The 24,478-nt window shown below is 37.4% G+C and overlaps 1 protein-coding gene across 1 annotated transcript; it reads left to right on the forward strand.

The window, feature by feature from the left end:
- The first annotated feature begins 460 nt into the window (after positions 1 to 460).
- Positions 461 to 21,781, forward strand: Slc39a6 (solute carrier family 39 member 6). The gene is made up of 10 exons (XM_026400008.2): positions 461 to 711; positions 3,285 to 4,010; positions 5,396 to 5,579; positions 6,389 to 6,558; positions 7,802 to 8,020; positions 13,118 to 13,223; positions 16,421 to 16,798; positions 18,137 to 18,217; positions 19,375 to 19,565; positions 20,351 to 21,781. The coding sequence occupies exons 2-10, from the start codon at positions 3,294 to 3,296 to the stop codon at positions 20,501 to 20,503; spliced, it is 2,199 nt and encodes a 732-aa protein (XP_026255793.1). The 5' UTR covers positions 461 to 711; positions 3,285 to 3,293; the 3' UTR covers positions 20,504 to 21,781.
- Positions 21,782 to 24,478: the final 2,697 nt, after the last annotated feature.

Genomic DNA, 24,478 nt, shown 5'->3' on the forward strand with positions numbered 1-24,478 from the left:
CCCGCCCCGTCTGGCCGGGCAGATTCTCCAGCGCACGCCCCAACCCTGGCGCGGCCGGGAACTATTACTCTCATCTCCAGGACCTGGGCTCAGTGCACCAGCCAAGTCCGACCCGAGTGCCTCGGGACCTCCAGAAGTACCGGGGCTCCTGGGCCAGGGCGGTCCCTTAACGTCCGGCTCCCTGCGGCAGAAGAGGCTGGCCCGGGTAGCCCTGGCAAGCGAGTCTCAGGCCTCAGAGAAGCGCTGGGACGCAGATGGGAACAAGAAAAGGACCCGCCAACTGCTCCCTGTCCTCTGGGAACCGCGCCAACACCTCCAACCCCGCGCGTCCCCGCCCCTTGTACCCCTGAGAGCCCGGCGGCGTTGGCGAACACGCGGAAAGCGGATCGGCCTTTGGAGACCGGGTTCCGGCGCCGAGCTGCGCGTGCGCCGTGCTACTGGCCGCAGGAGGCGGTGATCCCTGGCTTCGCGTTGCGCGCGGCGTTAATTACTGATTGTCCTGCTCCGGGGAGGCAGGGGCGCGGGGCGCGGCTTCCCAGTGGCTGCTCGGCGGTACCCGCAAACCGAGGGGCCGCCGGGCCGATGAGACTGTCGCTTCTTTGTGCCCTGTAAAGGTGCTGGGAGAGATAAGCGCGGGTCGGTTCCCATCCTTTCGAACCGCCCGCGTAGAACCGAACCGGCGCGAGGGCCCGGGCGGTGGGACGGCGAGAGGTGAGTCCGTCAAGTTCTAGAGTGAGGCGGCAGGAAGGGAGCCCTGCAGGCGGGGGATTAACAGAGACAGGGTCCTGGGGCCAGGCAGTGGGACCGTAGAGAAGGGATGCTGGAGGGAGCCCGCCAGGAGCACCTGGAGAGCGGGTCTTCCCAGCTTAGGGTGGGAAGATGGGCATCGGGGTCCAGCGGAGGACTTTCTGAGGAGGTGGTCTGTACTTTTCATTCTGTCACGGGAGGTGCGTTCGAGGAGCTCCCGGAGAGCGGGGGAAACCTCGACTCAGGACAATTGGGGACCTGGGCATTCGCGATGGAAAAGAATTTCAGCACGCGCCGGGACACAAATTTGTTTAAGAAAGCAGGTAAACATTCAAAGGAAGAATGCAGGGCCGTCTGGAGAGTGAGGGGCGCGGTTTTGGGGTTCCCTGCCCCTCTTTTAAAGGAAACTTGGTAAGGGGTGAGCTTGGGAAGGTATATGGGGATGACATCAGGCTGGTGATCACAAGACCAGCTTCCGATGGTGCGGTCGTTTTCAGGATCCTTAGGCCGACGCGATCTCCATTATCTGATCAGTTATTCTGGTCAGATAATTTGGTTGGAAAGCCCCCAAATTATAGGTTCCTTAAAATATCATGTCCCTCTTTGATTAACCTGTTTATTGCGCAGGCTAATTTAACAGTGATTTAAATAAGCGTGTGAATTTATGATTACTCTCAGATTTATAGATTTCCCAGGAATTTAGGAGTGACAGAGTTGGGAGAGTGATAGGCCTGGCAAGGTATGCAAAACTTTAAATTACAATTTTATTTTTCTTAGCCTTCCTTTTTTGTCTTCTTTCTATATATATTTTTATTCTGTCATACCCCTGTCCCATAAGAAGTATTGACTTTTTAAAAAATAAAAAGCCCTAAGAAAGAAAGCATTGTGCCTCTTTTTCCGTTGTCACCACTCACCCTTTTTTTCAAGGCCATTTCCTTTGGCTTTCTTTTTCCCTCCAACACAAGCAACTTGCCCTGGAGAAGATCAGAGATGGGTCTGAGGCTGCCCTCCCCATTCTCCTTGGAGGAAAGCAAGAAGCTGCCTGGAGCTGCCTCTGTTCTTGTCCCCACCCATCCCTCACCTGGCCCCTCACTGGTTTGCCTCCCTCCACCCCTCTCTGTTTTGTTGGAATGATTTCTTAATAGTTCTCTTTTGCCTGTTAGGTGAATTCTCAAAATTTCTGCCCCTGAAGCTTCAGGAGTATAGTCCTACCCTACTTATACCACTGCTCCCAGGATGGTAATCAGCACTTGGGTAACACATGAGTTTAACAAGTACTGCCACATCATTCATTTGTGTTTTCCTCATTCAGCTTGCAAAATAGGTATCATAGGCTTTTCAGATGAGGTCATGAATGTGAGAGTTGGCCCAAAATAGAATAGCTGGTTGCCCCTTGCTTTTGTTTAGTGAAACTCCCTCTCTGGGTCTTTTGCAGGGACATGGGTTTGGCCACCACTTACCATTGGTCCTGAACATTTGCTGGGTCCTGAACTGAGGATACCTTCCTCTGCTTTTTAAGCCCCAACTCACATTCTAAATCCTCTTGGGGGAATAGTGTTTGTGTTCTAAATACTATTATGAGAATGAGTAATAGTTTATGATAAAACTTTCACTGGTTTGTAGCAATATAAGAATAAGATAGTGAGTTTTTCAGGGAGTTTAATTTATTTAAAGAGCTCTTATGCAGTCATTTAAAAGAATCAGGGTAATCTGTGTATACTCACATGACATGTCTAATTCATTGTTGAGTGGTAGGGAGAAAGATTTCATTTGTGTGTTTAAAGTACACATTTATTTGAGTATGGCTATAAAATATCATGAAAACACACAAAAAAATGGTAAAATTAAGTACCTTTGAGGAGTAGGATAGGGAAAGGGACCTTAAACGAATTTATGTATAAGGAGACTATTATCAGTTTAAGAAAAATTTTAAATGTGAATTCTTTTTTTCTTAATAACTTCATTTTGTTTATTTAGTTTAGTTTTTTTTTTTTTTAATGTGGTATTGGGGTTCAAACTCAGTGCCTCACATGTGCTAAGCAAGCATTCTACCACTGAGCCACAACTCCAGCCCTTAAATGTGAATTCTGAGATGATTATTCTACTTTGTGTGTGTGTTAAAAGATTCTTTCATGAAATGGTGGTGTTGGTGGAGTTAGTTAAGTATGGTTTTGTTTTGAATTACTGTTCCCAGCACAATAAGTAGTTACCAGTATGGCTGTGGCTACAGGAATGTCTGAATTAGTTGCTGAATTAGTTGCCTGTTAGCACTAAGCTGTTCTCCACTTGCTTTGTGTGTTTTAACAATGCAAGAGGAGACCCTAGAACTCTAGTTCTCCGTATCTTCACAGTACCTTGCACCACACTAATCATATTAAATGATTTTGTGTAAACCTTATATGATTAGACATTCATTTTCAAATGAGATCAGACATGTTTAAGGTTGTATGGTCATACATTGTACATTCATTTTCAGCATGAAGTTTCAAATTGTTACAGGAGTGAGGTAGAGAGTTTTTCTTTTCTCTCTTTTCTAGGAAGGTGCAATGGCAAAGAATTTATCTGTGATCTTGGTCCTGATCTTAGCCCTTTCCGTCACAAATCTCCTTCAAGAACTAGAATCAGCAGCTGCTTTCTCTCAGACCACTGAGAAAATCAATCCAAACTGGGAATCTGGCATTAATGTTGACTTGGCATTTACCACACAGCAACATCATGTGCAACAGCTCTTCTACCGCTATGGGGAGAACAATTCCTTATCAGTTGAAGGGTTCAGAAAATTGCTTCAGAATATAGGCATAGATAAGATTAAAAGAATCCATATACACCATGACCACGAGCATCATCCTGACCACGACCGTCGCTCTCACAGGAATCATGCTGCTTCTGGTAAAAATAATCGGAAAGCTCTTTGCCCAGACCATGACTCTGATGCTTCAAGTAAAGATCCTCGAAACAGCCAGGGAAAAGGATCTCACCGACCAGAACACACTGATGGTAGAAGAAATGTCAAGGAGAGCGTCAGTGCCAGTGTAGTGACCTCAACTGTGTATAACACTGTCTCTGAAGGGACTCACTTTTTGGAGACAGTAGAGACTCTGAAATCTGGAAAACTCCCCAAAGACGTAAGCAGTTCCACCCCACCCAGTATCACAGAAAAGACCCGGGTGGGCCGGCTGGCTAGTAGGAAAATCAATGAGTCTGTGAGTGAGCCCAGAAAGGGCTTTGTGTACTCCAGAAACATAAATGACAATACTCAAGAGGTAAGATAAATGCTACTCATTATTAAAACTGCTCGTCTGATTGTCGCTGCTATTCTGTCTTATTTATAAGCAATGTAAAGTAAAAATAAAACAGATATCTATAAAAAGATATTTTGGGGTGGAGTCTTTTAAAGATGAATATTATTAATGAAAAATAGCAGGGAGTGGGATATCGTTTAGTGATAGAGTGTCTACCATGTTTGAGGCCCTGGGTTCAGTTCCTAGCACCATTTAAAAAAAGAAGAAAATGGAGGGTTGAAAAAGTACAAGTTACAATCTGTGTTTTAGGGAAAAGTGTTGTTGAAAGGGGTTTAAGAACATCAGAGAGAAACTATGGTGCCTCCTTGACAGAAGAATCACAATGATTTGTGAAATGCATGAAATTAAGTAGTTACCAAGAATGTCCTTGGGCTGAGCAAGTGAAAGATCTCATCAGAAGGTTTTGAGGTCACATGATTTTTCTAAAATAGATTTTCAGACTTTTCATAATTTGCCTTGGCTGAGAGATGTCAAAAAAGAAAGAAAGAAAGAAGTACTTCATTCAAACCAGCATATAACTGTACCGTGTTTGGGAGAATCTCACTATTGCCATAGCAATGCTGGTGATGAAGTTCATTCTGAGTAGGATTGGCCGAGAATTATGAGAGTTTGAAATGTCTTTATAGAAGATGAGAAACGGGTACTATAGCCAGTTCTGAGTCCCTCCACCTCACCCCACTCCTTTGGTGGAGAGATTAAATGGCACAGAGGAAATTCTCTTCAAACTGAGCTTGTCATCCAATTAAATTGTTCAAAACATCTTCGTGCCTGTACAAGTTCATTTATTAACCAGCATTGCCCTCCACAAGCATAATCTGAATAATTTAATATTCTCATTGTAGAGCATTATTTTGCCAGGTATGTAGACAGAACTGAGCTAAGTTTTTGCAAGTAGGGTCATTGCTGGGAGAACAACATGTCTTGGGCTTGTTTGGAACAAGTAGGATAGCGTTTGTACTAAAATATATTTCTCAATCTCTAATGAACCCCATTTCGAAATTAAAGCTCATTTCCTTAATAGGTTTATACAATGAGTTAACAGGCTTGTGAATCTCCATTTATCCCCAAGCTTGTTCTACTTGAGGCTTTCTCCCTAGGTGACTAGTGATGTAACTGCTTCTCCCAAGTAAGCAGAAGAGGGTAGCATATCACCATGTGACACAGGATCTCCACACACCTAGAGGCAAGTTCCAAAGTACTGAAAACAAAAGTTGATTTTAACTTGCACTGACTTAAACAAATGAAGAAATAGCTTTAATAAGGTAAAGGTAATGTTTTGTCAGAATGAATTTTCAAATTCTCTAAAGGTAGTATCTTTTGGTGACTCACTGCTTTGTTTCTTTCAGTGTTTCAATGCTTCAAAGCTGCTTACATCTCATGGCATGGGCATCCAAATTCCACTGAATGCCACTGAGTTCAACTATCTCTGCCCAGCCATCATCAATCAAATTGATGCTAGATCTTGTCTGATTCATACAACAAGTGAAAAGAAAGCTGAAATCCCTCCAAAGACCTATTCTTTACAAATAGGTAGAATTGCATTTTTTATGTAAAAAATAATTTCCAGTAGAGACATTTATGTTGTTCTTACATTTGCATCTATTCATTCTTTAACACATTTCTACCTGTATCATTTTAGTTGTTCTCTGCCCTATATGTGAAGAAAGCAAGTATGTTAATCTCCCTCTAAAAAAAAAAAAGAAAGAAAGAAAACTTAGATGATGATTTGTTGGAAATCATCCCACAGGAGATATCAGGATCATCTCAAATTTGGGCTTTTTAAATATCATGATATACTATTTAGGGGGGAAATCAGTTTATCTCTTCTGCTTAGGAACCTAGTTCTTGGTAAATAAAATTAAGATAAGCCATATTGTAATGTAGGGTCACATTGTTCAAAAGTAATAATGGGGAAGAAATAATTGCCTTATTTACTGGGGAAATCACTGAGTTCCCTGTTTTCTTCTCTTTGTCTGCCCAACTCCAGCCTTCTTAACTTAGCTGTTATGGATAATGGGAATCCAAAAGCTTGAGCTAGCATTCATCCTTGGTAATGCTTTTTTCCTCCTTCTATCCCCACTTGAAGCGTTTCCACTAGGCTTATTCCCCTCACCTGGAGGGTTCTTAATTACCAGCCAGCTTGTTCCTTTGAGCAGTCAGTGTTTTGTTTTGTTTTGTTTTGTTTTTTCTGGTTATGGTGCTATTGCCACAGTCTTTTTTGCACTGAATTTTTGTATCTTTATAACTTTTTTGTTTTTCAGTGTTGCTTTATGTCATTCTCCAAAGGTCTCCATTTAGAAGTTTATTGACTATGTTTTTCTTTTGCTCTGTTACAACAGCCTGGGTTGGTGGCTTTATAGCCATTTCCATCATCAGTTTCCTATCTTTGCTGGGGGTTATCTTGGTGCCTCTCATGAATCGAGTGTTTTTCAAATTTCTCCTAAGTTTCCTTGTGGCATTGGCCGTTGGGACTTTGAGTGGCGATGCTTTATTACACCTTCTTCCACACGTAAGTACAGTAATTTGTTCTACCAATGTGTTTTTATTCAGTATTGAAAATATTTGTGTATATTTGGTTTATATTAGAATTCTTTGTATCATTACATATAAAATGTTAGAAATTTGATTTAGAGAATTTAGTTTTAAAATATATTTGGTAACTGAAATATACATTTTTGTCTAGACTTTAATACTTGTTTTTTTCTTTATAAGGAAATCTGCTAAATATGGACTTAATTTTTTGAACCTACTTAATTAAAAAAAATTCTGCTCAGATATTAGTACTGTGACAGACTGTAATGATGGATGAGAATTAATCTGTTTATGTAATAGACACACAAATAAAATATATGACCTTTATGTTCCCAAGAAACCTAGAGATTTTCTTCAGAGTTTAATTAATTAATTTATTTATTTTTAGAACTCCACACTTTATAACATGAGTGAATTCTTAAGTAAAACAAGTTTGGTAAAGTGAGTTTATTTGCCCATTAAATATTTGGGATAAGTTTCAGGCCAAAAATATTTGGATCTCACTTTTTAAATTTCCCTTAGAGATTTTTCAGGTAAGTAGGAAAATGAAATCATTCCATTCCTAGAACATACAAAATTCATATTATATTCAATAGTGAAAGAAAACTATTTTGCTATGACGGGCTCTCTGACAACCAGATGACAGATGTTCAGGAATACATGCTACACGATGTAGCCCTGGCATGGGGTGTCCCTGTGGCCTCAGTTGTGTGCTCCACATCGGGTTCCCTCACGCGTAGTAGCAATAGCTTGTTATTACTCCACTCAGCTTTGGCTCCTGGGTCAGTGAACCTAAATCTCAGATATCTGCCAGGACTATCACTACACACAGACTAGATTCTTACAAGGCCCTTCTGGTGACCCCATTATGAACCTCTCAGTTGGAAGTATAAGCAGTAGATACAATGTCTTATTAAATATAGCATTTCCCTGTTAATTGTGTTTATGGCAACTTGTCAAACATTGAGAATACTCCCTATCTATATTATGAGGATTTCTGGGGAATGTATCTGTCTTTACACTAAACAGATCCACTACTCTATTAAGTGCATGGTACATAACATACTTGGGCATTTCATTTTTACTGTCCCTTCAACTATGAAGTACCCCATTAATTGCCTAACTCTAAATGATTTCAAATTTGACCCTACTACCCAACCAATTTTTCTGACATTTATGACACTAATGAATTTACAAATTACATATCATTTTGCTTTTAGTCTCATGCAAGTCACCATCATAGTCATAGCCATGAAGAACCAGCAATGGAAATGAAAAGAGGTCCACTTTTCAGTCATCTGTCTTCTCAAAACATAGAAGAAAGTACCTATTTTGATTCTACATGGAAAGGTCTGACGGCTCTAGGAGGCTTGTATTTCATGTTTCTTGTTGAACACGTACTTACATTGATTAAGCAATTTAAAGATAAGAAGAAAAAGGTAAGAAAATGCATACTGAGTACTCACTGCATCAGACATTCGTTTAGAGTAGCACTCTAACTAGATTGTTAGAGTATCTCATGAAGGGTATATGATCATTGCTCAAGAGGGGTTCTATACCTTCAAGGTACTTTTTATTCCTGAGGACATTCCTGTAGAGCAGTTCTGTATTTTTTATTTAATTTATATTTTAGTTGTAGTTGGACACAGTGCCTTTATTTTTTTATTTTTATGTGGTGCTGAGGGCCACACACGTGCTAGGCGAGAACTCTACCCCTGAGCCACAACCCTAGCCCCAGTTCTGTATCTTGATAATCCTGGAGTTTTCTATCTTCACTGTTCCTTGTAATTCATGGGAAAATAAGAAAGGCAACGATAAGCATTCATATAAATTACCAAACACAAGGCACAAGCTGGATTTTCAAGACTAGAAGTGTTACAAATACTTACTGGTGTTTATGATTAACTATTGTGTTTAATTTTAAGTTATTTACCCAGTAGCTGATTGTTCTCTTTAAAAAGGTATGTGACTTTCACAGGCTTGCTCTTTGCAAATTAGACCATGAAATAGTATGAAGCCAAGTTAAGTTTTTTATTTCTGGCAAAAATACCTTTTGAGTCCCCTAAGGTCATCTGCCTTTCTATCTGATGTGGTCAGGCAAATCAGTTGAAAGATTATTGGAAGGGACTCTTAAAGTGATGAGTGTGCATCCCAGACACATTAATTTAACAAAATATCTACACTCATTTGATGTTGATCAGGATTTTCTTTGAGTTGAAGTTTTGTATTATATGTCATATATGTTTTTAAAATAACCATGCAACATTTCATGTACAATTTCCCATTTTAGTTTCTGTAAAATTGAAGAAGAGGTTACAAACTTGTAAAGCTATTCTAAATGTAGAATCTAGATCTTGGAAATTTTAAATATTTTATACAGTGGTTATCTTACATGATTTAATAGGTTTTTTGTTTTTAGCAACTTGTCTTTGAGTTTTTTAAAAGCATTCGACTTACATGTTCATAGAAGTAACTATTCTCACATCATGTCATAGTTTGAGCAACATGTAATTAAATTGTGCAATTATAGTAACAAGTTTAACTGGCATGAAGAGGTTTGAAAACTAACACAGTTGATTCTTGCATTGAGCTCACTGTGGGAATCAAGTGCATGTGTGAACAGGAGAGCAGCCTCCTCCCTCCCATGAACATTTGCCCTTATGGGTTTTGCAGTTAGTAAAATCTCACATTGCAATTTTTGAACTTTTTTTTTTCTTTTTGTACCAGGTATTGAACCCAGGGACACTTAACCACTGAGCCACATCCCCAGCCCTTTTTTAAATTTATTGAGAGATAAGGTCTTGCTAAGTTGCTTAGGTCCTCACTAAGTTGCTGAGGCTGGCTTTGAATCACAATCTTTCTGCCTTGGCCTTCTGAGCCACTGGGATTACAGGAGTGCGCCACTGCACCCAGCCTTAAACCTTCTCTTTAGTAGACTTAAATTTGGAGGGAAGAAGTACTAATAAGAATAGCTTCCAAGCTGGGGTGGTAGCTCGGTGATAGAGCACTTGCCCTGTATGAGTGAGGCCCTGGGTTTGATCCTTAGCACCGCATAAAAATAAATAAATAAAATAAAGATATTGTTTCCATCTGAAAAATACAACTAAAAAAAAATACGTAAAAAAAAAAAAAGTGAATTGCTTCCTCACTGCCCCTCACCCCCAACCTTGTTTCTGGGGATTTAACCAAGGGGCACTTTACCACTGAGCTACATCCTCAGCACTTTTGTTTTTTATTTTGAGACAGGGTCTCACCAAGTTGGTTACAGCCTTGCTAACTTGCTGAGGCTGGCCTTGAATTTGGGATCCTCCTGTCTCAGCCTCCTGAACCACTGGGATTACATGTATGCACCACCATACCCATCAGTTTATTCATTTTTAATCTAAGAAGTAATCTTCCATGTTCCCCTTTCCCAGTTGCTTTACCAGTCTGGCTTGAATATATACTATCTCCAAGCTGGGGTTGTAGCTCAGCCTTTGCCTCATACATAAGAGTCACTGGGTTTGGTCCTCAGCACCACATAAAAATAAAGAAAGAAAGGTATTGTGTCTTATCTACAGCTAAAAATATTTTTCAAAAATTACTATCTCCTAGTATATAAGCACTTAGGGGGCAACAAGTAAGTGTAATTTCTAGACACAGTCTTTCCATGGGAGTCTTACAAACATATATTCTCTTCCTTGTTTAGAATATGTTGAGTTTATTTTTGGTCAAGGACATCCAGATGTTAGTGGTTGATACTTAATACCAATCTTGTTCCCTCAAAAAGAAAAAAAAAACTCATTAAATGGTGAATGTTGAGAGTTCTTCAGTACCATAATAGGGCATTTTACTTGGAATTTTCCTTCATAAAGCCAAGCTACGCTCCTGGGAGATTCTATATTGCATAATTTTAAGTCAGTCTGAAATCTCTATCTCATACTAGATATATATTTATATAGTTGGACCCTTATAAGAGTTCATCTTTAAACTTACTTGCTACCAGGGAATCATTTGTGACATCCCTCTCTTCCCCATACCCAGCCAGTTTTTATTAAATAAGTAAGTTCATGGTATTTCCATTTCTCTCCTTCTTCCTTGCAGTCATTCTAATCTAGGCCTGATTATCTCTAACCTTAGTGACAGCTGTTACCTCCTAACTAACCTGTGCACATGATTTTCTCTTCCTCCTCTCCCAGTCCAGTTTTCACAGAGCTGGCAGTGATTTGTTTAAATGAAAAGATGATGAGAGCTGGGTGTCGTGGCACACACCTATAATCCAAGGGGCTTGGGAGGCTGAGACAGGAGGATCATGAGTTCAAAGCCAGCCTTAGCAAAAGCGAGGTGCTAAGCAACTCAGTGAGACCCTATCTCTAAATAAAATACAAAATAGGGCTGGGGATGTGGCTCAGTGGTTGAATGCCTCTGAGTTCAATCCCCGGTACCCACACACACGCACCCCCCCCCCAAAAAAGATGATGAGATTATACACCACTATTTAAAATCCTTCTGTGACTTCCCATTTCCTTGTGGACAAAGGCCACCACTCGTTTTCTTTTCTTTTCTTTTTTTTAATATCTTTATTTTTTTATTTACTTTTTTTTTTTTTTTAAGTGGTGATGAGGATCAAACCCAGGGCCTCACGCATTCTAAGCAAGCACTCTACCACTGAGCCACAACCCCAGCCCCAGGCTACCACTTGTAACATGGTTTACATAGTCTGAACTACTTCTGTTGCCTCAACCTTGTCCCTAGCCACCCTCTCTCTGGCCTACCAGGCCCCAGCCACCTTGTACCTTTAGTTCCAGGATGATGCTGGCCCCTTGATGCTTCAGAGCCTCTCCTCATTTTTCGCCTTGCATGGAATACTGCCTACTCCACCCTTCCCTGGCAAACTCCTTATCCCTAAGTCTTAGTGCAATCATCATACTTTTTCAAAAGCTTGTCCTGAAACTTATGTAGGTCTTGTTATGATAGCCTCTAATAACACCCTATGTTTTTCTTTTGTAAAATGTAACAAAGATTGCAAGCAAAAAATTATATAATTATCTGTGTAACATCCCCTCCCTATGGATGATAAGCCCCATGACAGCAGAAACTATCTTGTTTTATGTTGAGCTGTCATTATTTAGTACAGAAATATTTATAAGTTGTTAATACTTAAGGAATAAAAGAATTTGTTAAGCTCTAAGTTCTAAAGTCATTATTCAATGAGAAATAAAGCACCAACAAAAATTATTTAAGATACCCTTAATTCACTCCATAAATATGTGCAATTACTATTTGTCAATCAAAAAGTAACTTTGATTTAAAGTTTTAAATCAAACTTTAAAAAATGTCTTGAATTTGGTCTGGGGCTGTAGCTCAGTGGCAGAGTGCTTGCCTAGCATGTGTGAGACACTGGGTTTGATCCTTAGCAATGCATAAAAAAGTAAATAAAAATCCATCCACAACTATAAAAAAAATTTCTTTTCAAATATCCTGAATTTGGGCTTGGATTTAGCTTAGTTAGTAGAGTGCTTGCCTCGCATGCATAAGGCCCTGGGTTCAATCCCCAGCATCAAAAAAAAAAAAAAAAAAAATCTTGATTTCATTTATTTTCACAAATATCTAAGTACTTTCTCTGAGGCACCATGATAGGGATAAATATAAAGTTTGGTCTATGTTTGTTTAAAAACTCTTGTAACCTAAGAATGTATAGATATCTTACATGCTGTTAAACGTAAAGTATAACCTCAGTTTTGGTGGCAATTGTTTAAGTCATACTCAGAGGTAGTACAAATAAGAAATTCACTATTTGTATGATAATTTTCATCATTTTAAATATTCTACATAAGTAGGTAATACACAGATACCATTGTCAGTGTGACCTTTATATAATATAAATGTTGCTTTGACTCAAGGACAATCTCTCAAACACAGTATTTGGGGTGATTAAAAAAAAAGGCCTAGTGATAATTTCAAGGCTGTGACAGAGACTTGTTTAAAAAGAGAAAACATGTTAATGGTGTTTTGATAGGAAAAGTATTTTAGTATAGTTTTTCAGTTATGAAAACTATGAGAAGTATGGGGTTTCCATGCCTAGTTGGGTAGCAGATCATCTAGTACCTGAAGGATATGCCTCTAACTGGTTCTAAATTAATAACCTAAGGTAGAGTTTCTGTTTTAATGTGGGGATGAATCACTTGGGGATCTAATTAGAATCCAAATTCTGACTCATCAGTTCTAGGCTGTGGCCTAAGAGTGTGCCTTTCTGCCACGTTCCCAGGGGATGATGTGCTGCTTGTGTAAGACCACAGCTAGAGTAGATAATCTAGGAGGCATTCAGTATTAGTTTCAGGAGGATTAATGTGTGATTTTCCTACATTTCATATTACTGAGGCATTCTTTAATTTTCTGACAGCTACCGTACCTAAGATTCACTAGTAAGTACTATGCAAATCATTACAGGCCCTGTCCTTAGATGGTTTTCATTCTGGTAGAAATGTGTTAATTGTATTGTCTTTTCCTATATCAAATCAAGTATTTCAAAGTATTGCGTTTCCTTACTATTTTAGAATCAAAAAAAACCTGAAAATGACGATGATGTGGAGATTAAGAAGCAGTTGTCCAAGTATGAATCTCAACTTTCAACAAATGAGGAGAAAGTAGATACAGATGATCGTAAGTCCCTATGAGTGAATCTGAGGGCCAGGAACAAGGCAGAGTGGGTTGCACTGGGATTTGTAGGCAACTCAGACTATTTGAAAGAGGTGTGATTATATTCTTTTTTTTTTTTTCAGTATCTCATACTTTTAAAATTTTTCAATTAGTAAGTTGTTTCTGTGTATATTTACATTTCTTTTTCTGTATTTTTTTGGTGGGGAGATGGTTTGTTGGGAATAGAACCCAAGGCTTCATGCATGCTAAGTACACATTTTACCACCTAGCTACATCCCCAATCCCTACAGGTTTTTATTTTGAGATCAGTTCAGACTTATAGAAACAATTTAAGGGCTGGGGTTGTGGCTCTGTGGTAGAACACTTGCCTAGCATGAGTGAGGCACTGGGTTCGATTCTCAGCACCACATATAAATAAAGGTCCATTAACAACTAAAAAATATATACTTTAAAAAAAGAAAAAGAAAAGAAACAATTTGAAAATAATAGAAAGAATTCTAATATCCCCTTCCCTATTTTAGATTCCTTGTTTACTTATTGATTACATATTTGGTTTTTGTTGTTTATTGCACTAGGGATTGAACCCAGGACCAATCTAGTACATGCTAGGCAGCCACTCCACCACTGAGCTACATCCCCAGCCCTATTTATTTATTAAATTTATTTGTCATTCACTCTATTTCTGTCTATATGCACATACACACATTTTTTTGTCCTGAACTACTTTGAGAATAAGTTGTGGATGTGACACTTCTTTGCCTCTAAATATTTCGGAGTATGTCTCCTATGAAAAAGGACATTTTGTTTATAACCACAGTTCAATTCACTTATCAAAATCAGGAGATTTCTGGGGTGGGGTTGTGGCTCAGTGGTAGAGCACACGCCTAGCATGTGCAAGGCCCTGGGTTCAATCCTCAGCACCACATAAAAATAAATAAGAAATAAAGGTATTGTGTCCAACTACAACTAAAAGAAAATATTTTTTAAAAAAATCAGTAGATTTCTGTTGGTGCAATGTCATTCTATAGTCTATACAACTTGTTCTGTTGTTTTTGTTTTGTTTTGTTTTGTTTTGTTTTGTTTTTTGGTTTGTTTTTTTCCAGTTATCTTAATTTCTGGGAAAAAAAATGGTCCAGAATACAATTCAGAATCAAATGTTCCATTTAATTGCTTCTCATTTTGAGTTTGTCTAATGTCTTTTAATGATTAAATGATGAGTTTGGGCAGGAAGTACAACAAAGGGTGTTGTACCCTTTGTAGTAACATGATGTGCCACCCAATATGATGCTCTGTCGCTTCCACAAAGGGTGTTGTACCCTTTTTAGTAACATAATGTGCTGTCCAGTATGAAGCTCTGTCACTTATAGGTGGTGCTAATTTTGATCACTTGGCTCAGGTTCTGTCTCCCATCTTTCTCTACTGTAAAGTTACTATTTTTCTGTAATGACTGTTGGTTTGGCATTTTTGTTGGACACTGTTAAGATTCATATATATGTAAATTGTAAATGGACATAGTACCTTAATTTTTTTTAAATTTCATTTATTTACTTATTTTTTAGTTGTAGTTGGATGCAATACATTTATTTATTTATTTGTTTGTTTGTTTATTTATTTATTTATTTATTTATTTTTATGTGGTGCTGAGGATCAAACCCAGTGCCTTACATGTACTAGGCAAGCGCTCTTCACCGAGCCACAACCCCAGCCCCAAGATTCATAGTTTAAATCAAACTCCTTTGAAGTCCTATCATGCCCTTCATCTCTCTCATTGTTCAACTCTGCTCCAGCCTCATGTCCTTTTTTTCTTACAGTGAGCACAGGAGGTTTGTCTCAGGGCCTTGTACTCACTGTTCCTTCAGCTTGAATGCCCTTCTCCCAGATTTTCATATAAATTCCTCTTATCCTTTAAAAGCTCAGATGCCTCCTCCTCAAAGGCTTTCCTCATCACTCAAATACAGATCTTCCAATAACTCTCTTTCATGTTACCCTTTACTAATTTGTACTTACCAGTGCCTCAGATTACTTGTTTGTACAAGTACTTCCTAGCTAAGTGGCTCTTTCCCCACAAATATTTAAGTTTCTTGAAGGCAGGTATTTCTGTTATCTTCAATCTATCCCCAGGGCCAAAATGCTCAGCATGATATAGGTGCTCAGTGGATACTGACTGACTACAGGATCAAAAACTTCTGTTGTTACTACTGCCTGTCTGTAAGGCTTTCTGTTCACTCTAAATTTTCCAACATGCTGGGGTTTTTTTCTCCTAAAGATCAAGATAAACGCTTTCACTCTTCTTTCTGAAGCTATTCTCTCAAATTTTTTAATGGAGTTCACTGAAATGTATAATAATGGGAGGAAGTAGCTACTCAAGAATTGGACCAAGGGGTCAGGGATGCCTTCAAGAAAATTGATTATAGGATAAAGAAAAACTGATTCTAGAATAAATAAAGAACAACTTTATTGTTGGTATTTGCTTTTCTTTGCCCACATAATAAATGCTTCTTGGTGATGGTGAAATAATTCAGATTATTTTGTTTTTCCTTGAATTTTATTATTTAAAAAATAAGTCAGATGACAGGATTGTGCATATTTTTTTATTTCACAGTATTTTTCTAAAAAAAAATTTTCTAAAATATATTTTAAGGGCTGGGGATGTGGCTCAAGCGGTAGCGCGCTCGCCTGGCATGCTTGCAGCCCGGGTTTGATCCTCAGCACCACATACAAACAAAGATGTTGTGTCTGCCGAAAACTTAAATAAATAAATAAATAAATAAAATATATTTTAAATATCTAACAATATAGTTTTCAAAAATAATTATGTGATTCTTTTATAATCAGAAAAATTCATCTTTTTTAACTTTTATTTATTTATATGTGGTGCTACGGATCAAAATGATCAGAAAAATTTTATCTTTTAACCTCTAGGGAGGCAGAAGAAATTAAAGGACAATGAAGAAATAGCTGTTGAAGGTTAATGTTTGAATACATTAATTTGTTAAGTCATTCAGTTTCTAAAATTCATTAAGATCTGTTAATCTCTTTTATCAACAAATACATATGCTTAGGTCAGTAGGTGTAGGAGAGTTATCATGCTTTAAGATCATTTGTTGACCTTAATTGTCAGTGGTAATGTCTGAAATGTAATCAAGTGCATTAATGAAATCTTCTGACTTTGTCCCAATATCCTTTGTGTTGATTCCTAGGACCTGAAGGCTATTTACGAGCAGACTCACAAGAGCCCTCCCACTTTGATTCTCAGCAGCCAGCAATCTTGGAAGAAGAAGAGGTCATGATAGCTCATGCTCATCCTCAGGAAGTCTATAATGAATATGTACCCAGAGGGTGCAAAAACAAATGCCATTCACATTTCCATGATACACTGGGCCAGTCAGATGACCTCATTCACCATCATCATGACTATCATCATATTCTCCATCACCATCACCACCAAAACCATCACCCCCATAGTCACAGTCAGCGCTACTCTCGGGAGGAGCTGAAAGATGCTGGCATTGCCACGTTGGCTTGGATGGTGATAATGGGGGATGGCCTGCACAACTTCAGCGATGGCCTAGCAATTGGTATACATCTATATATTGGTTCCTTGTTGATTGACTCAGAAAATGTTACATTAAACAAATTGAACCAAAAAATAGTTTAGTTTTGGGCTGGGACTGTGGCTCAGTGGTAGCACGCTTGCCTGGCATGTGTAAGGCACTGGGTTCAATTCTCAGCACCACATATAAATAAATAAAATAAAGATCTAAGAAAAAAAATTAAAAGAAAGTATATCTTGCCATTTAAAAAAAATAAGTTAGTTTAGATGAGGATATTAATGGTTTCCAAGATGATCAAAGATTTTCTCCCCTTTGGCTACTTTGACAATGAAGTACTTAATAAATATTAGCCGGAACTAAGTGCTAAAAACTGTGCCTAGCCTGTTGCATAAATTGGAACCATCAAAAGTTCTTCACTAGAAAGGTCTTAACATCAAGCTAGAACTTGTAGGGAGCATGTGAGACGTTTTTCTCCCTTATACATTGAAGTTCCTTTATAAGTAATAAAATCTATGCTTATTAAGGTAAAATCTTTTCCATCTTTTCTTTTATGCTAAAGGAATCTTCATGTATCTGATAAGTCCAGTTACCAATATATCCAAAGAAGAATTGCAGAATTTTTGTATTAAGCTGTTACATCACAATTGGTAGATAATAAAATGTTTATAAATGTTAGTAATCTAGAAGGAATCATAAAAGTAATTACAAATTAGACCACTGAAGTCTGGATAGGTGACACTTGCCCAAGGAGACAGTGCTGTTTTATAGCCAGACCAAGAGGAACCTGGGCTCTGGATACTCTGGAGTCTGTTGTGCTTCCTTCAACAAACTGTTGCATGTGATGTAAGCAGACAAAGGACTAATGTCCAAATGCACAGTCGTGGTTGATAACTGATCAGTTGTATAATATGTTGGCTTTGTTAAGGGGGGTAAGCAATTTGAGTCTCCTTGTGAGATAATGAAATAATGAATATAAACAAGTCTAATTATATAGTGAAGTCCTGAGTGAGGTCAGTGAAACATTTACACCCTTGATAGCGTTTTTCTTCCAAACCTTTTAGATCAGCTTATTTTATATTCCTGACTGAGTGTTTTATGTAGTAGCAGTTACTTCTCAGGTTTAAAAGATCCTCTCTTTCTAAGGCATAGTTGAACCTTCCCTTCTCTGTCATACTTGTTTGTGCTCCTCTGGGTATTTTAGACCCACTGAAATGTAATCTTAGATTTCTTATTAAGAAGATAGTAGGGTAGGAAGGTTGTACAGCCAAAATATAATTTATTTCTTTTACCCCACTTTAGGTGCCAGTATTAAAAGACACACAAACCCATGTGGCAATTTTCTTCTGGTTGATTTTTATACAGGTGCTGCTTTCACTGAAGGCTTGTCAAGTGGTTTAAGTACTTCTGTTGCTGTGTTTTGTCATGAGTTGCCTCATGAGTTAGGTAAGAAGAGGACCATGTAAACTGTATTTGCCATAGGAGTAAAATGTCTTTGTGTTGCTGGATTTTGCTGATGAGCTTTCCAGCAGGCTTCTTCTTAACTTCCATCCTTTCCCATAAGTTTACTAACCCAGTCAGCTTTCCTTTCTTCCTTGGCCAAGTTTGTTTTCAGGCTGAATCCTACAGGTACACAGTTGCCTGTGTGGGTATGCCAAAGAGGTACCTGATTACCCTCTTCCTCTACCAAATATTTTTCTATGTCATGTACTGGTGACATCAGTGAACTGTCTTCATACACACACTGTGAATGAAACTATACCATACAAAGGAATCATCTTCCATTAACGAGGGAAGTTGGGAAAGAGCATCCTACTATAGCTGAAAAAAGAGGGAATTGATGAGATTTGGTGGGGGGCTTTAGTTTTGTTTTGTGTTGAGACAGGATCTAAGTTTCTGAGACTGGACTTAAACTTGTGATCCTCCTAATTCAGCCTCCCAAGTTGCTAGAATTATAGGCCTGCACCACCATGCTTGGCTAATGAGTTGTATTTTAAATAATATTCTTTGTCATTGGTAATTGAAACCTTCATAGTTATTTTGGATCCCAGTTTGTGTTCTAGTTTTTCTTCTTGTGGTCACATTCGTTCGCATACCCCTGATAACATTTTCTGTTTTGTTTCTTGGCATGTGTTCAACTATTCGACTCATAAGCCTCAATATCTCACTTGTGTTCCATATTCTAGATCCGTCATGCCTCATGAGGCCTCTTTGAACTATTTCCATCTCTTTTTCGCCTTTTAAATTGTAACATTACACTCATTAGCTCATAATTATATTGTGCTTTTATCTTTTGCTGATGATTTCATGTGTACTCTCCACCCTCTCCTCCCCCTTTGTTGCCAGTTCTAAGCTCCCTGAAGCAGAGCAAAAGCTCAATAGTCAGTAGATTCATGGTATTTATTCACTGACAAAAGTGCAAGCCTCAAGAAAACTTTGGTTAAAGATTTTTTTAGTTTATAGAACTGTTAGGATGATTTCTAGTGATTAACTCTGCTCTAACGCTGGGTATTTCTTTCTCTCTAAATTGGAGAATTTTCTTAAATCAGAGAAGGTATCTTAAAAATGACTTTGCACTTACTTCATCCTATTTTCTATTAAAGGTGACTTTGCTGTTTTATTGAAGGCTGGCATGACCGTTAAGCAGGCTGTGCTTTACAACGCTTTGTCAGCCATGCTGGCCTATCTTGGGATGGCAACAGGAATTTTCATTGGTCATTATGCTGAAAATGTTTCCATGTGGATATTTGCACTTACTGCTGGCTTATTCATGTATGTCGCTCTGGTTGATATGGTAAGTTTTTAAGAAGTCAGACATTGACTATTTAAACAAAAGAAATATTCAGTAAAAGTTCATTCACAAAAAGGTTTTATGTTAAATGCAGCAGTAATAAATGATTCTAAATTTTTAAAAGTGGGATATAAAAATACAGATTCCTTTGAGTGATTGTTGATTAATTACAGGCACATTTTTATGCTACCTAATGTATATCCAGATACATATAAATACTCGTCCCTTCTGATATATCTTTTTACAGTAGAATCTTGATATTAGGCACTGAATTGTCTATAGATTTGTAGGAAACCTAGAACAAGCCACATTGTTGGCATGCTGTGTGTATTTCAGAATGCTGAAAGTGTCATTATTGTCAAAGGAGTTATATATTCTTTTGTCACCAAAGTTCACATAAACAATCTCAGCCAATCTTATTGCTGAAACTTTATGTAGTGTAAGGTTTCCTGTCTCTGAACTCAGGTGAGCCACGCATTGTGTTTAGTTCAGATATGTAGGCAATCAATTGAAGCAGGACAATTAATATAGTTTTCTATTTCACAGTGGAGCAAACTGGACTAATAAAAATTTTCACTTGCTCAAAACACAATAATCATTGTTAATTAAACTACTAGGAAGTGCTATTAACATTACCTAGAGTTAGTATGTATATTTTCATGAATTGCCCATAGTATATTCAACTACAAATAAAAGTTGGTATACTATCCTAAAAAATTTTTGGAAAATTAATCTGTAGTTCTAAAAATTTAAATGTTGACTCTTATTTTCCCCCCCCTCTCTTTTAGGTACCTGAGATGCTGCACAATGATGCTAGTGACCATGGATGTAGCCGTTGGGGCTATTTCTTTTTACAGAATGCTGGGATACTTTTGGGTTTTGGAATTATGTTACTTATTTCCATATTTGAACATAAAATTGTGTTTCGTATAAATTTCTAATTAGGATATGAATGCTAGAGTAGCTTAAAAAATATTGCTGTCAATAGTTTAAGTAGGTCATAGGAAGATGAGTTTGTGCTACAAAATGCAGCATTTAAAGCTAGTGGATTTTGTGATTTTTGTATTGAATATTGCCATTTGTTATGCTTATAAGGTCAGTTATGTTAATAACATAAAGGTATGGTTTAGCTGGACATGGTGGCGCACGCCTGTAATCCTAGCAACTCAGCAGGATCGCAAGTTCAAAGCCAGCCTCAGCAACTTAGCAAAGTCCTGAGCAACTTAGAGAGACCTTGTCTCAAAAAAAAAAAAAAAAAAAAAAAAAAAAGGCTGGGGATATGGCTCAATGGCTAAGCCCCCTGGGTTCAATCCCTGGTAGCAAGAAAAAATAAAAATAAAATAGAAGGTACGGTTTAATGTTTAAATTATTTTGTTTTGGAAATGTGTGCAAATCACCAATACTTCCAGTTTAGTGTATAAAAAAGAGACTTGGCATGACATGTTCTGTATATTTCAGGGAAAATGTTTTTAATGCTTTTTGTAGAACTTAATGTAACCAGTAATTCCTATACTGGATTTCAGGCCTCTGAAGAACTGTTGGTGTTAAGGAGTAAGAATGTACACAAATCCTAAGATACCTATTGATCTGTACTGAATTTAAGCTATGATGAGGAAGAAAAGAGAAGAATTTGAGAATTGAAGACTTGTTGATTTCTTACAAAAAATCACAAAATTGGTTGTAATATTGAGCAGAAATGTTAGATGCAAGTTTTAAAAGGCAAAAGTAGTATAGAGTTCATTCATACACATCTTTCCCAAAGTATTAACGATCCTGTAAAAACAGTGAGCACTTTTCATATGGTAACTTATTATGCATTGGTTTGTATAAATGAAGTCCAAATATATTTAATGAATTCAAGCAATATGTCACTTGACCAAAAAATTGGATTTTTAACTATTTGTGTGGAGATATGCCAGATGAGTATTGTAAGTTTATCACCAAAAGACTTGCTTATCACCAAGTTATATATCACCAAAAGCTCTAATAATGATTGGTTATCTGGTTTTCCCAATGTCAGAGTATTAAACTTTGATCTATGTGAGGACATCAGAACCCATTCTAAGTGTAATTTGACTTCTTGGATTTCAGAAAGTACTTTGGTATCGTTCAGTGCTTCAGTGTTGTCATTGTGAGCAATTGTCCTTTTATATTTGGTACTGTGGACATACCAGGGCCATCTGTGGCAATATCTAGATGTTTCTTTCCTACAAAATAAATTTTTCTTGTCAACTCAATATCAGATATCACATTTTCTTTATTCTGTTTTACTATCTTAACCATTTTTAAGTGTGTATTTCAGTAGTGTTGAATCTATTCACATTGTTGTGCATTGGACCTCCAGAATTTTTTTCATCTTGCAAAATATACTCTATACCCATCAAACAATAATTCCTCACTCTCCCACCCCAACCCTGGTAACTATCATTCTACTTTCTGTTTCTGTAAAATTGATAAATCTGTTTTTCTAAATTATAATCTAGATTATAGTATCTGGATTACATATATATTATTTTAGGGGTAACCTTATTCTGGTTCTAAATTCTTTATCATAAATGGTATTTCAAAGACTATTGGTCCACAGTTTCTTCCCAGGTGTCCCTTTTTTTTTTTTTTTAAACAGCCAGCCCGAAAAGATGAGAAAAAAGAGGTTTTTAAGGGTTTTTTTCCGTACTTGGGATTGAACCCAGGGCCACTTTACCACTAAGCCATGTCCCCAGACTTTTTTTTTTTTACTTTTTACTTTGAGACAGGGTCTCATTAAGTTGCTGAGGGTCTGGCTGAATTACCAGAGCTGACCTGAAACTTGTGATCCTTTTGCCCCAGCCTCCCAAGTCACTGCAATTAAAGGTGTGCACCAATACACCTGGCAAGAAGTATTATTTGTCTAAATTCTAATGAGAATCAACAACAATTGAACAATGTCCCACCTCCTACTTATGACCTTCTAAGAGACGAGCATTCTGTTACCCAAACAGTAAAGGAAGGGCAGGGGTTGTGGCTCAGTGGTAGAGTGTTCTCCTAGCACATGTGAGGCCCTGGGTTCAATCCTCAGCACCATATAAAAATAAATAAATAAAATAAAAAGGTATTGTGTCCAACTATAACTTTTTAAAAAAGGAATATGAGTAATAAAATAATTACTTGGTTGGGAGCACCTGTAAGGATGAAATAAAGCATCTGCTCCTTTAGCTGAATGATTACTCTGCTTCAGAAACATCTAGACCCTACTGTAGTGCCACATAAGATTAGTGCAAGATAAGGAAGTTCCTATAATAACTGGAAATATTCATCTAGGAGTTTGGAGAACATAGAAACTTGTATGTTGTCCACAGAGATTCTGAAGATGGGGGTATCTGGACCTGTCCCCCAAAACAAGATGAATAGAACCATGGTTCCCACTTCAGTGTGAACCCATTAATGGGTATGTGGAAGACCTAAGCAGGTATTTCCTGTAGCTCTGTAGGAGAATAAAAATGAGAGGAAGATGAAGGAGCTATAGGATCCAGACCAAAAACTGATATTCAGGAGAGAGGGGATTGTGAAACTGATTGGAAAGACACAAATAAAGATATCTTGAATAAAAAAAAAATGAGACAAATAGAGTCACAATCATAAAAGCAGGCCATATGTTTAAGAACAAATAGGTTTATTTTCATTAGTTCAACTATAGAATATATCAAAGTGATTTTTCTCAAATAAGCTGTTTCATTTTCTCTGATCTGTTTTCAATTTATTTCTGTATTTTCTTTTATACATTTTGAATTTGTTTTTCATTTTTAACCGGAAGCTTAGAATATTGATTTGAAGTATTTAATATAAGCATCTTTTTAAAATTTTTGGTTTGTTCTACTTAGTTGTACATGACAGCAGAATAAGCATCTTAATACTATAAATTTCCTTCTAAATACTGCTTTAACTACATCCCACAAATTCTGATATGTTGCATTTTCATTTTTATTCAGTTCAAAATAAAAGGATAAGGGCATACTTTATATAAATTTGGCAACTTAGATCATATGTACCAATTCTTCAAAAACCAAAAGTTAGTAAAACTCATCCAAGATGAATAAGCAACATAAATAGTACTGTAACTAGTAAAAGAAACAAGTTATAGTGAGCCTCTGGAAAATAAATTTCTGACTTCATTGTTGAATTCTACCAAATATGTAAAGAAGAATAACACCAATATTAAACGATCTTTATAAAGAGAATAGAACACTTCCCAACTCCTTTCATGAGGACATTACCCTGATATAAAAACCTGACAAGAATGACCAGAAAACTGAAGACTAAGAAGAAAAAACTCATGAGTGTATCAATGCAGAAAAAACATTTGATAAAAGGTAACCAATTATGACTGAGAAAAATAAAATTCAGTAAACTATAGCTAACATCAGACTAGCAAAAGAGAACCGCTTTTCCTCTAAAAGCAGATGTAAGGATGTCAATTCCCGCCAATCATTTTCAATAATTGTTCTGGAAATCCTAGCCATCAAAATAAGGCAAAAAATTATTAATTGGGTGGCTGACATACAAGGATCCCAAGTTATAGGTGAGCCTCAACAACTTGGTGAGACACTGTCTCAAAAAAATTAAAAGGGCTGGGGATGTAGCTCAGTGATAAAGTTCATTTCCCAATAAATCACCCTCCAAAATTTTTTAATGCATGTAAGCTGGATAAATGAATAAAGTTGTTGCTATTCATGATGACATATTGAAAATCCCCAGGAGGGCTGCAGATATAACTCTAATAAAATGCTTGCCTGGCACACATGAGGCCCGGTTTTGTCCCCATTCTGGGGAAAAAAACAAAACCTTCCTAAAACTACTGAGTTTAGCATTGTACAGAATATCAAGTCAACAAACAAAAGTCAGCAATTACCAATTAGGAGCTAAATTTTAAAAACAAAAAT

This window comes from Urocitellus parryii, chromosome 13 (genome assembly GCF_045843805.1).
Source record: "Urocitellus parryii isolate mUroPar1 chromosome 13, mUroPar1.hap1, whole genome shotgun sequence".
Taxonomy (NCBI): Eukaryota; Metazoa; Chordata; class Mammalia; order Rodentia; family Sciuridae; genus Urocitellus; species Urocitellus parryii.

Coding starts and splice junctions, on each gene's coding strand:
- Slc39a6 (XM_026400008.2), top strand. CDS start 3,294: ATGGCAAAGAATTTATCTGTGATCTTGGTCCTGATCTTAGCCCTTTCC. Junction 6,559..7,801: donor TATTACACCTTCTTCCACAC/GTAAGTACAGTA, acceptor TTTTGCTTTTAG/TCTCATGCAAGTCACCATCA. Junction 13,224..16,420: donor GAAAGTAGATACAGATGATC/GTAAGTCCCTAT, acceptor GTTGATTCCTAG/GACCTGAAGGCTATTTACGA.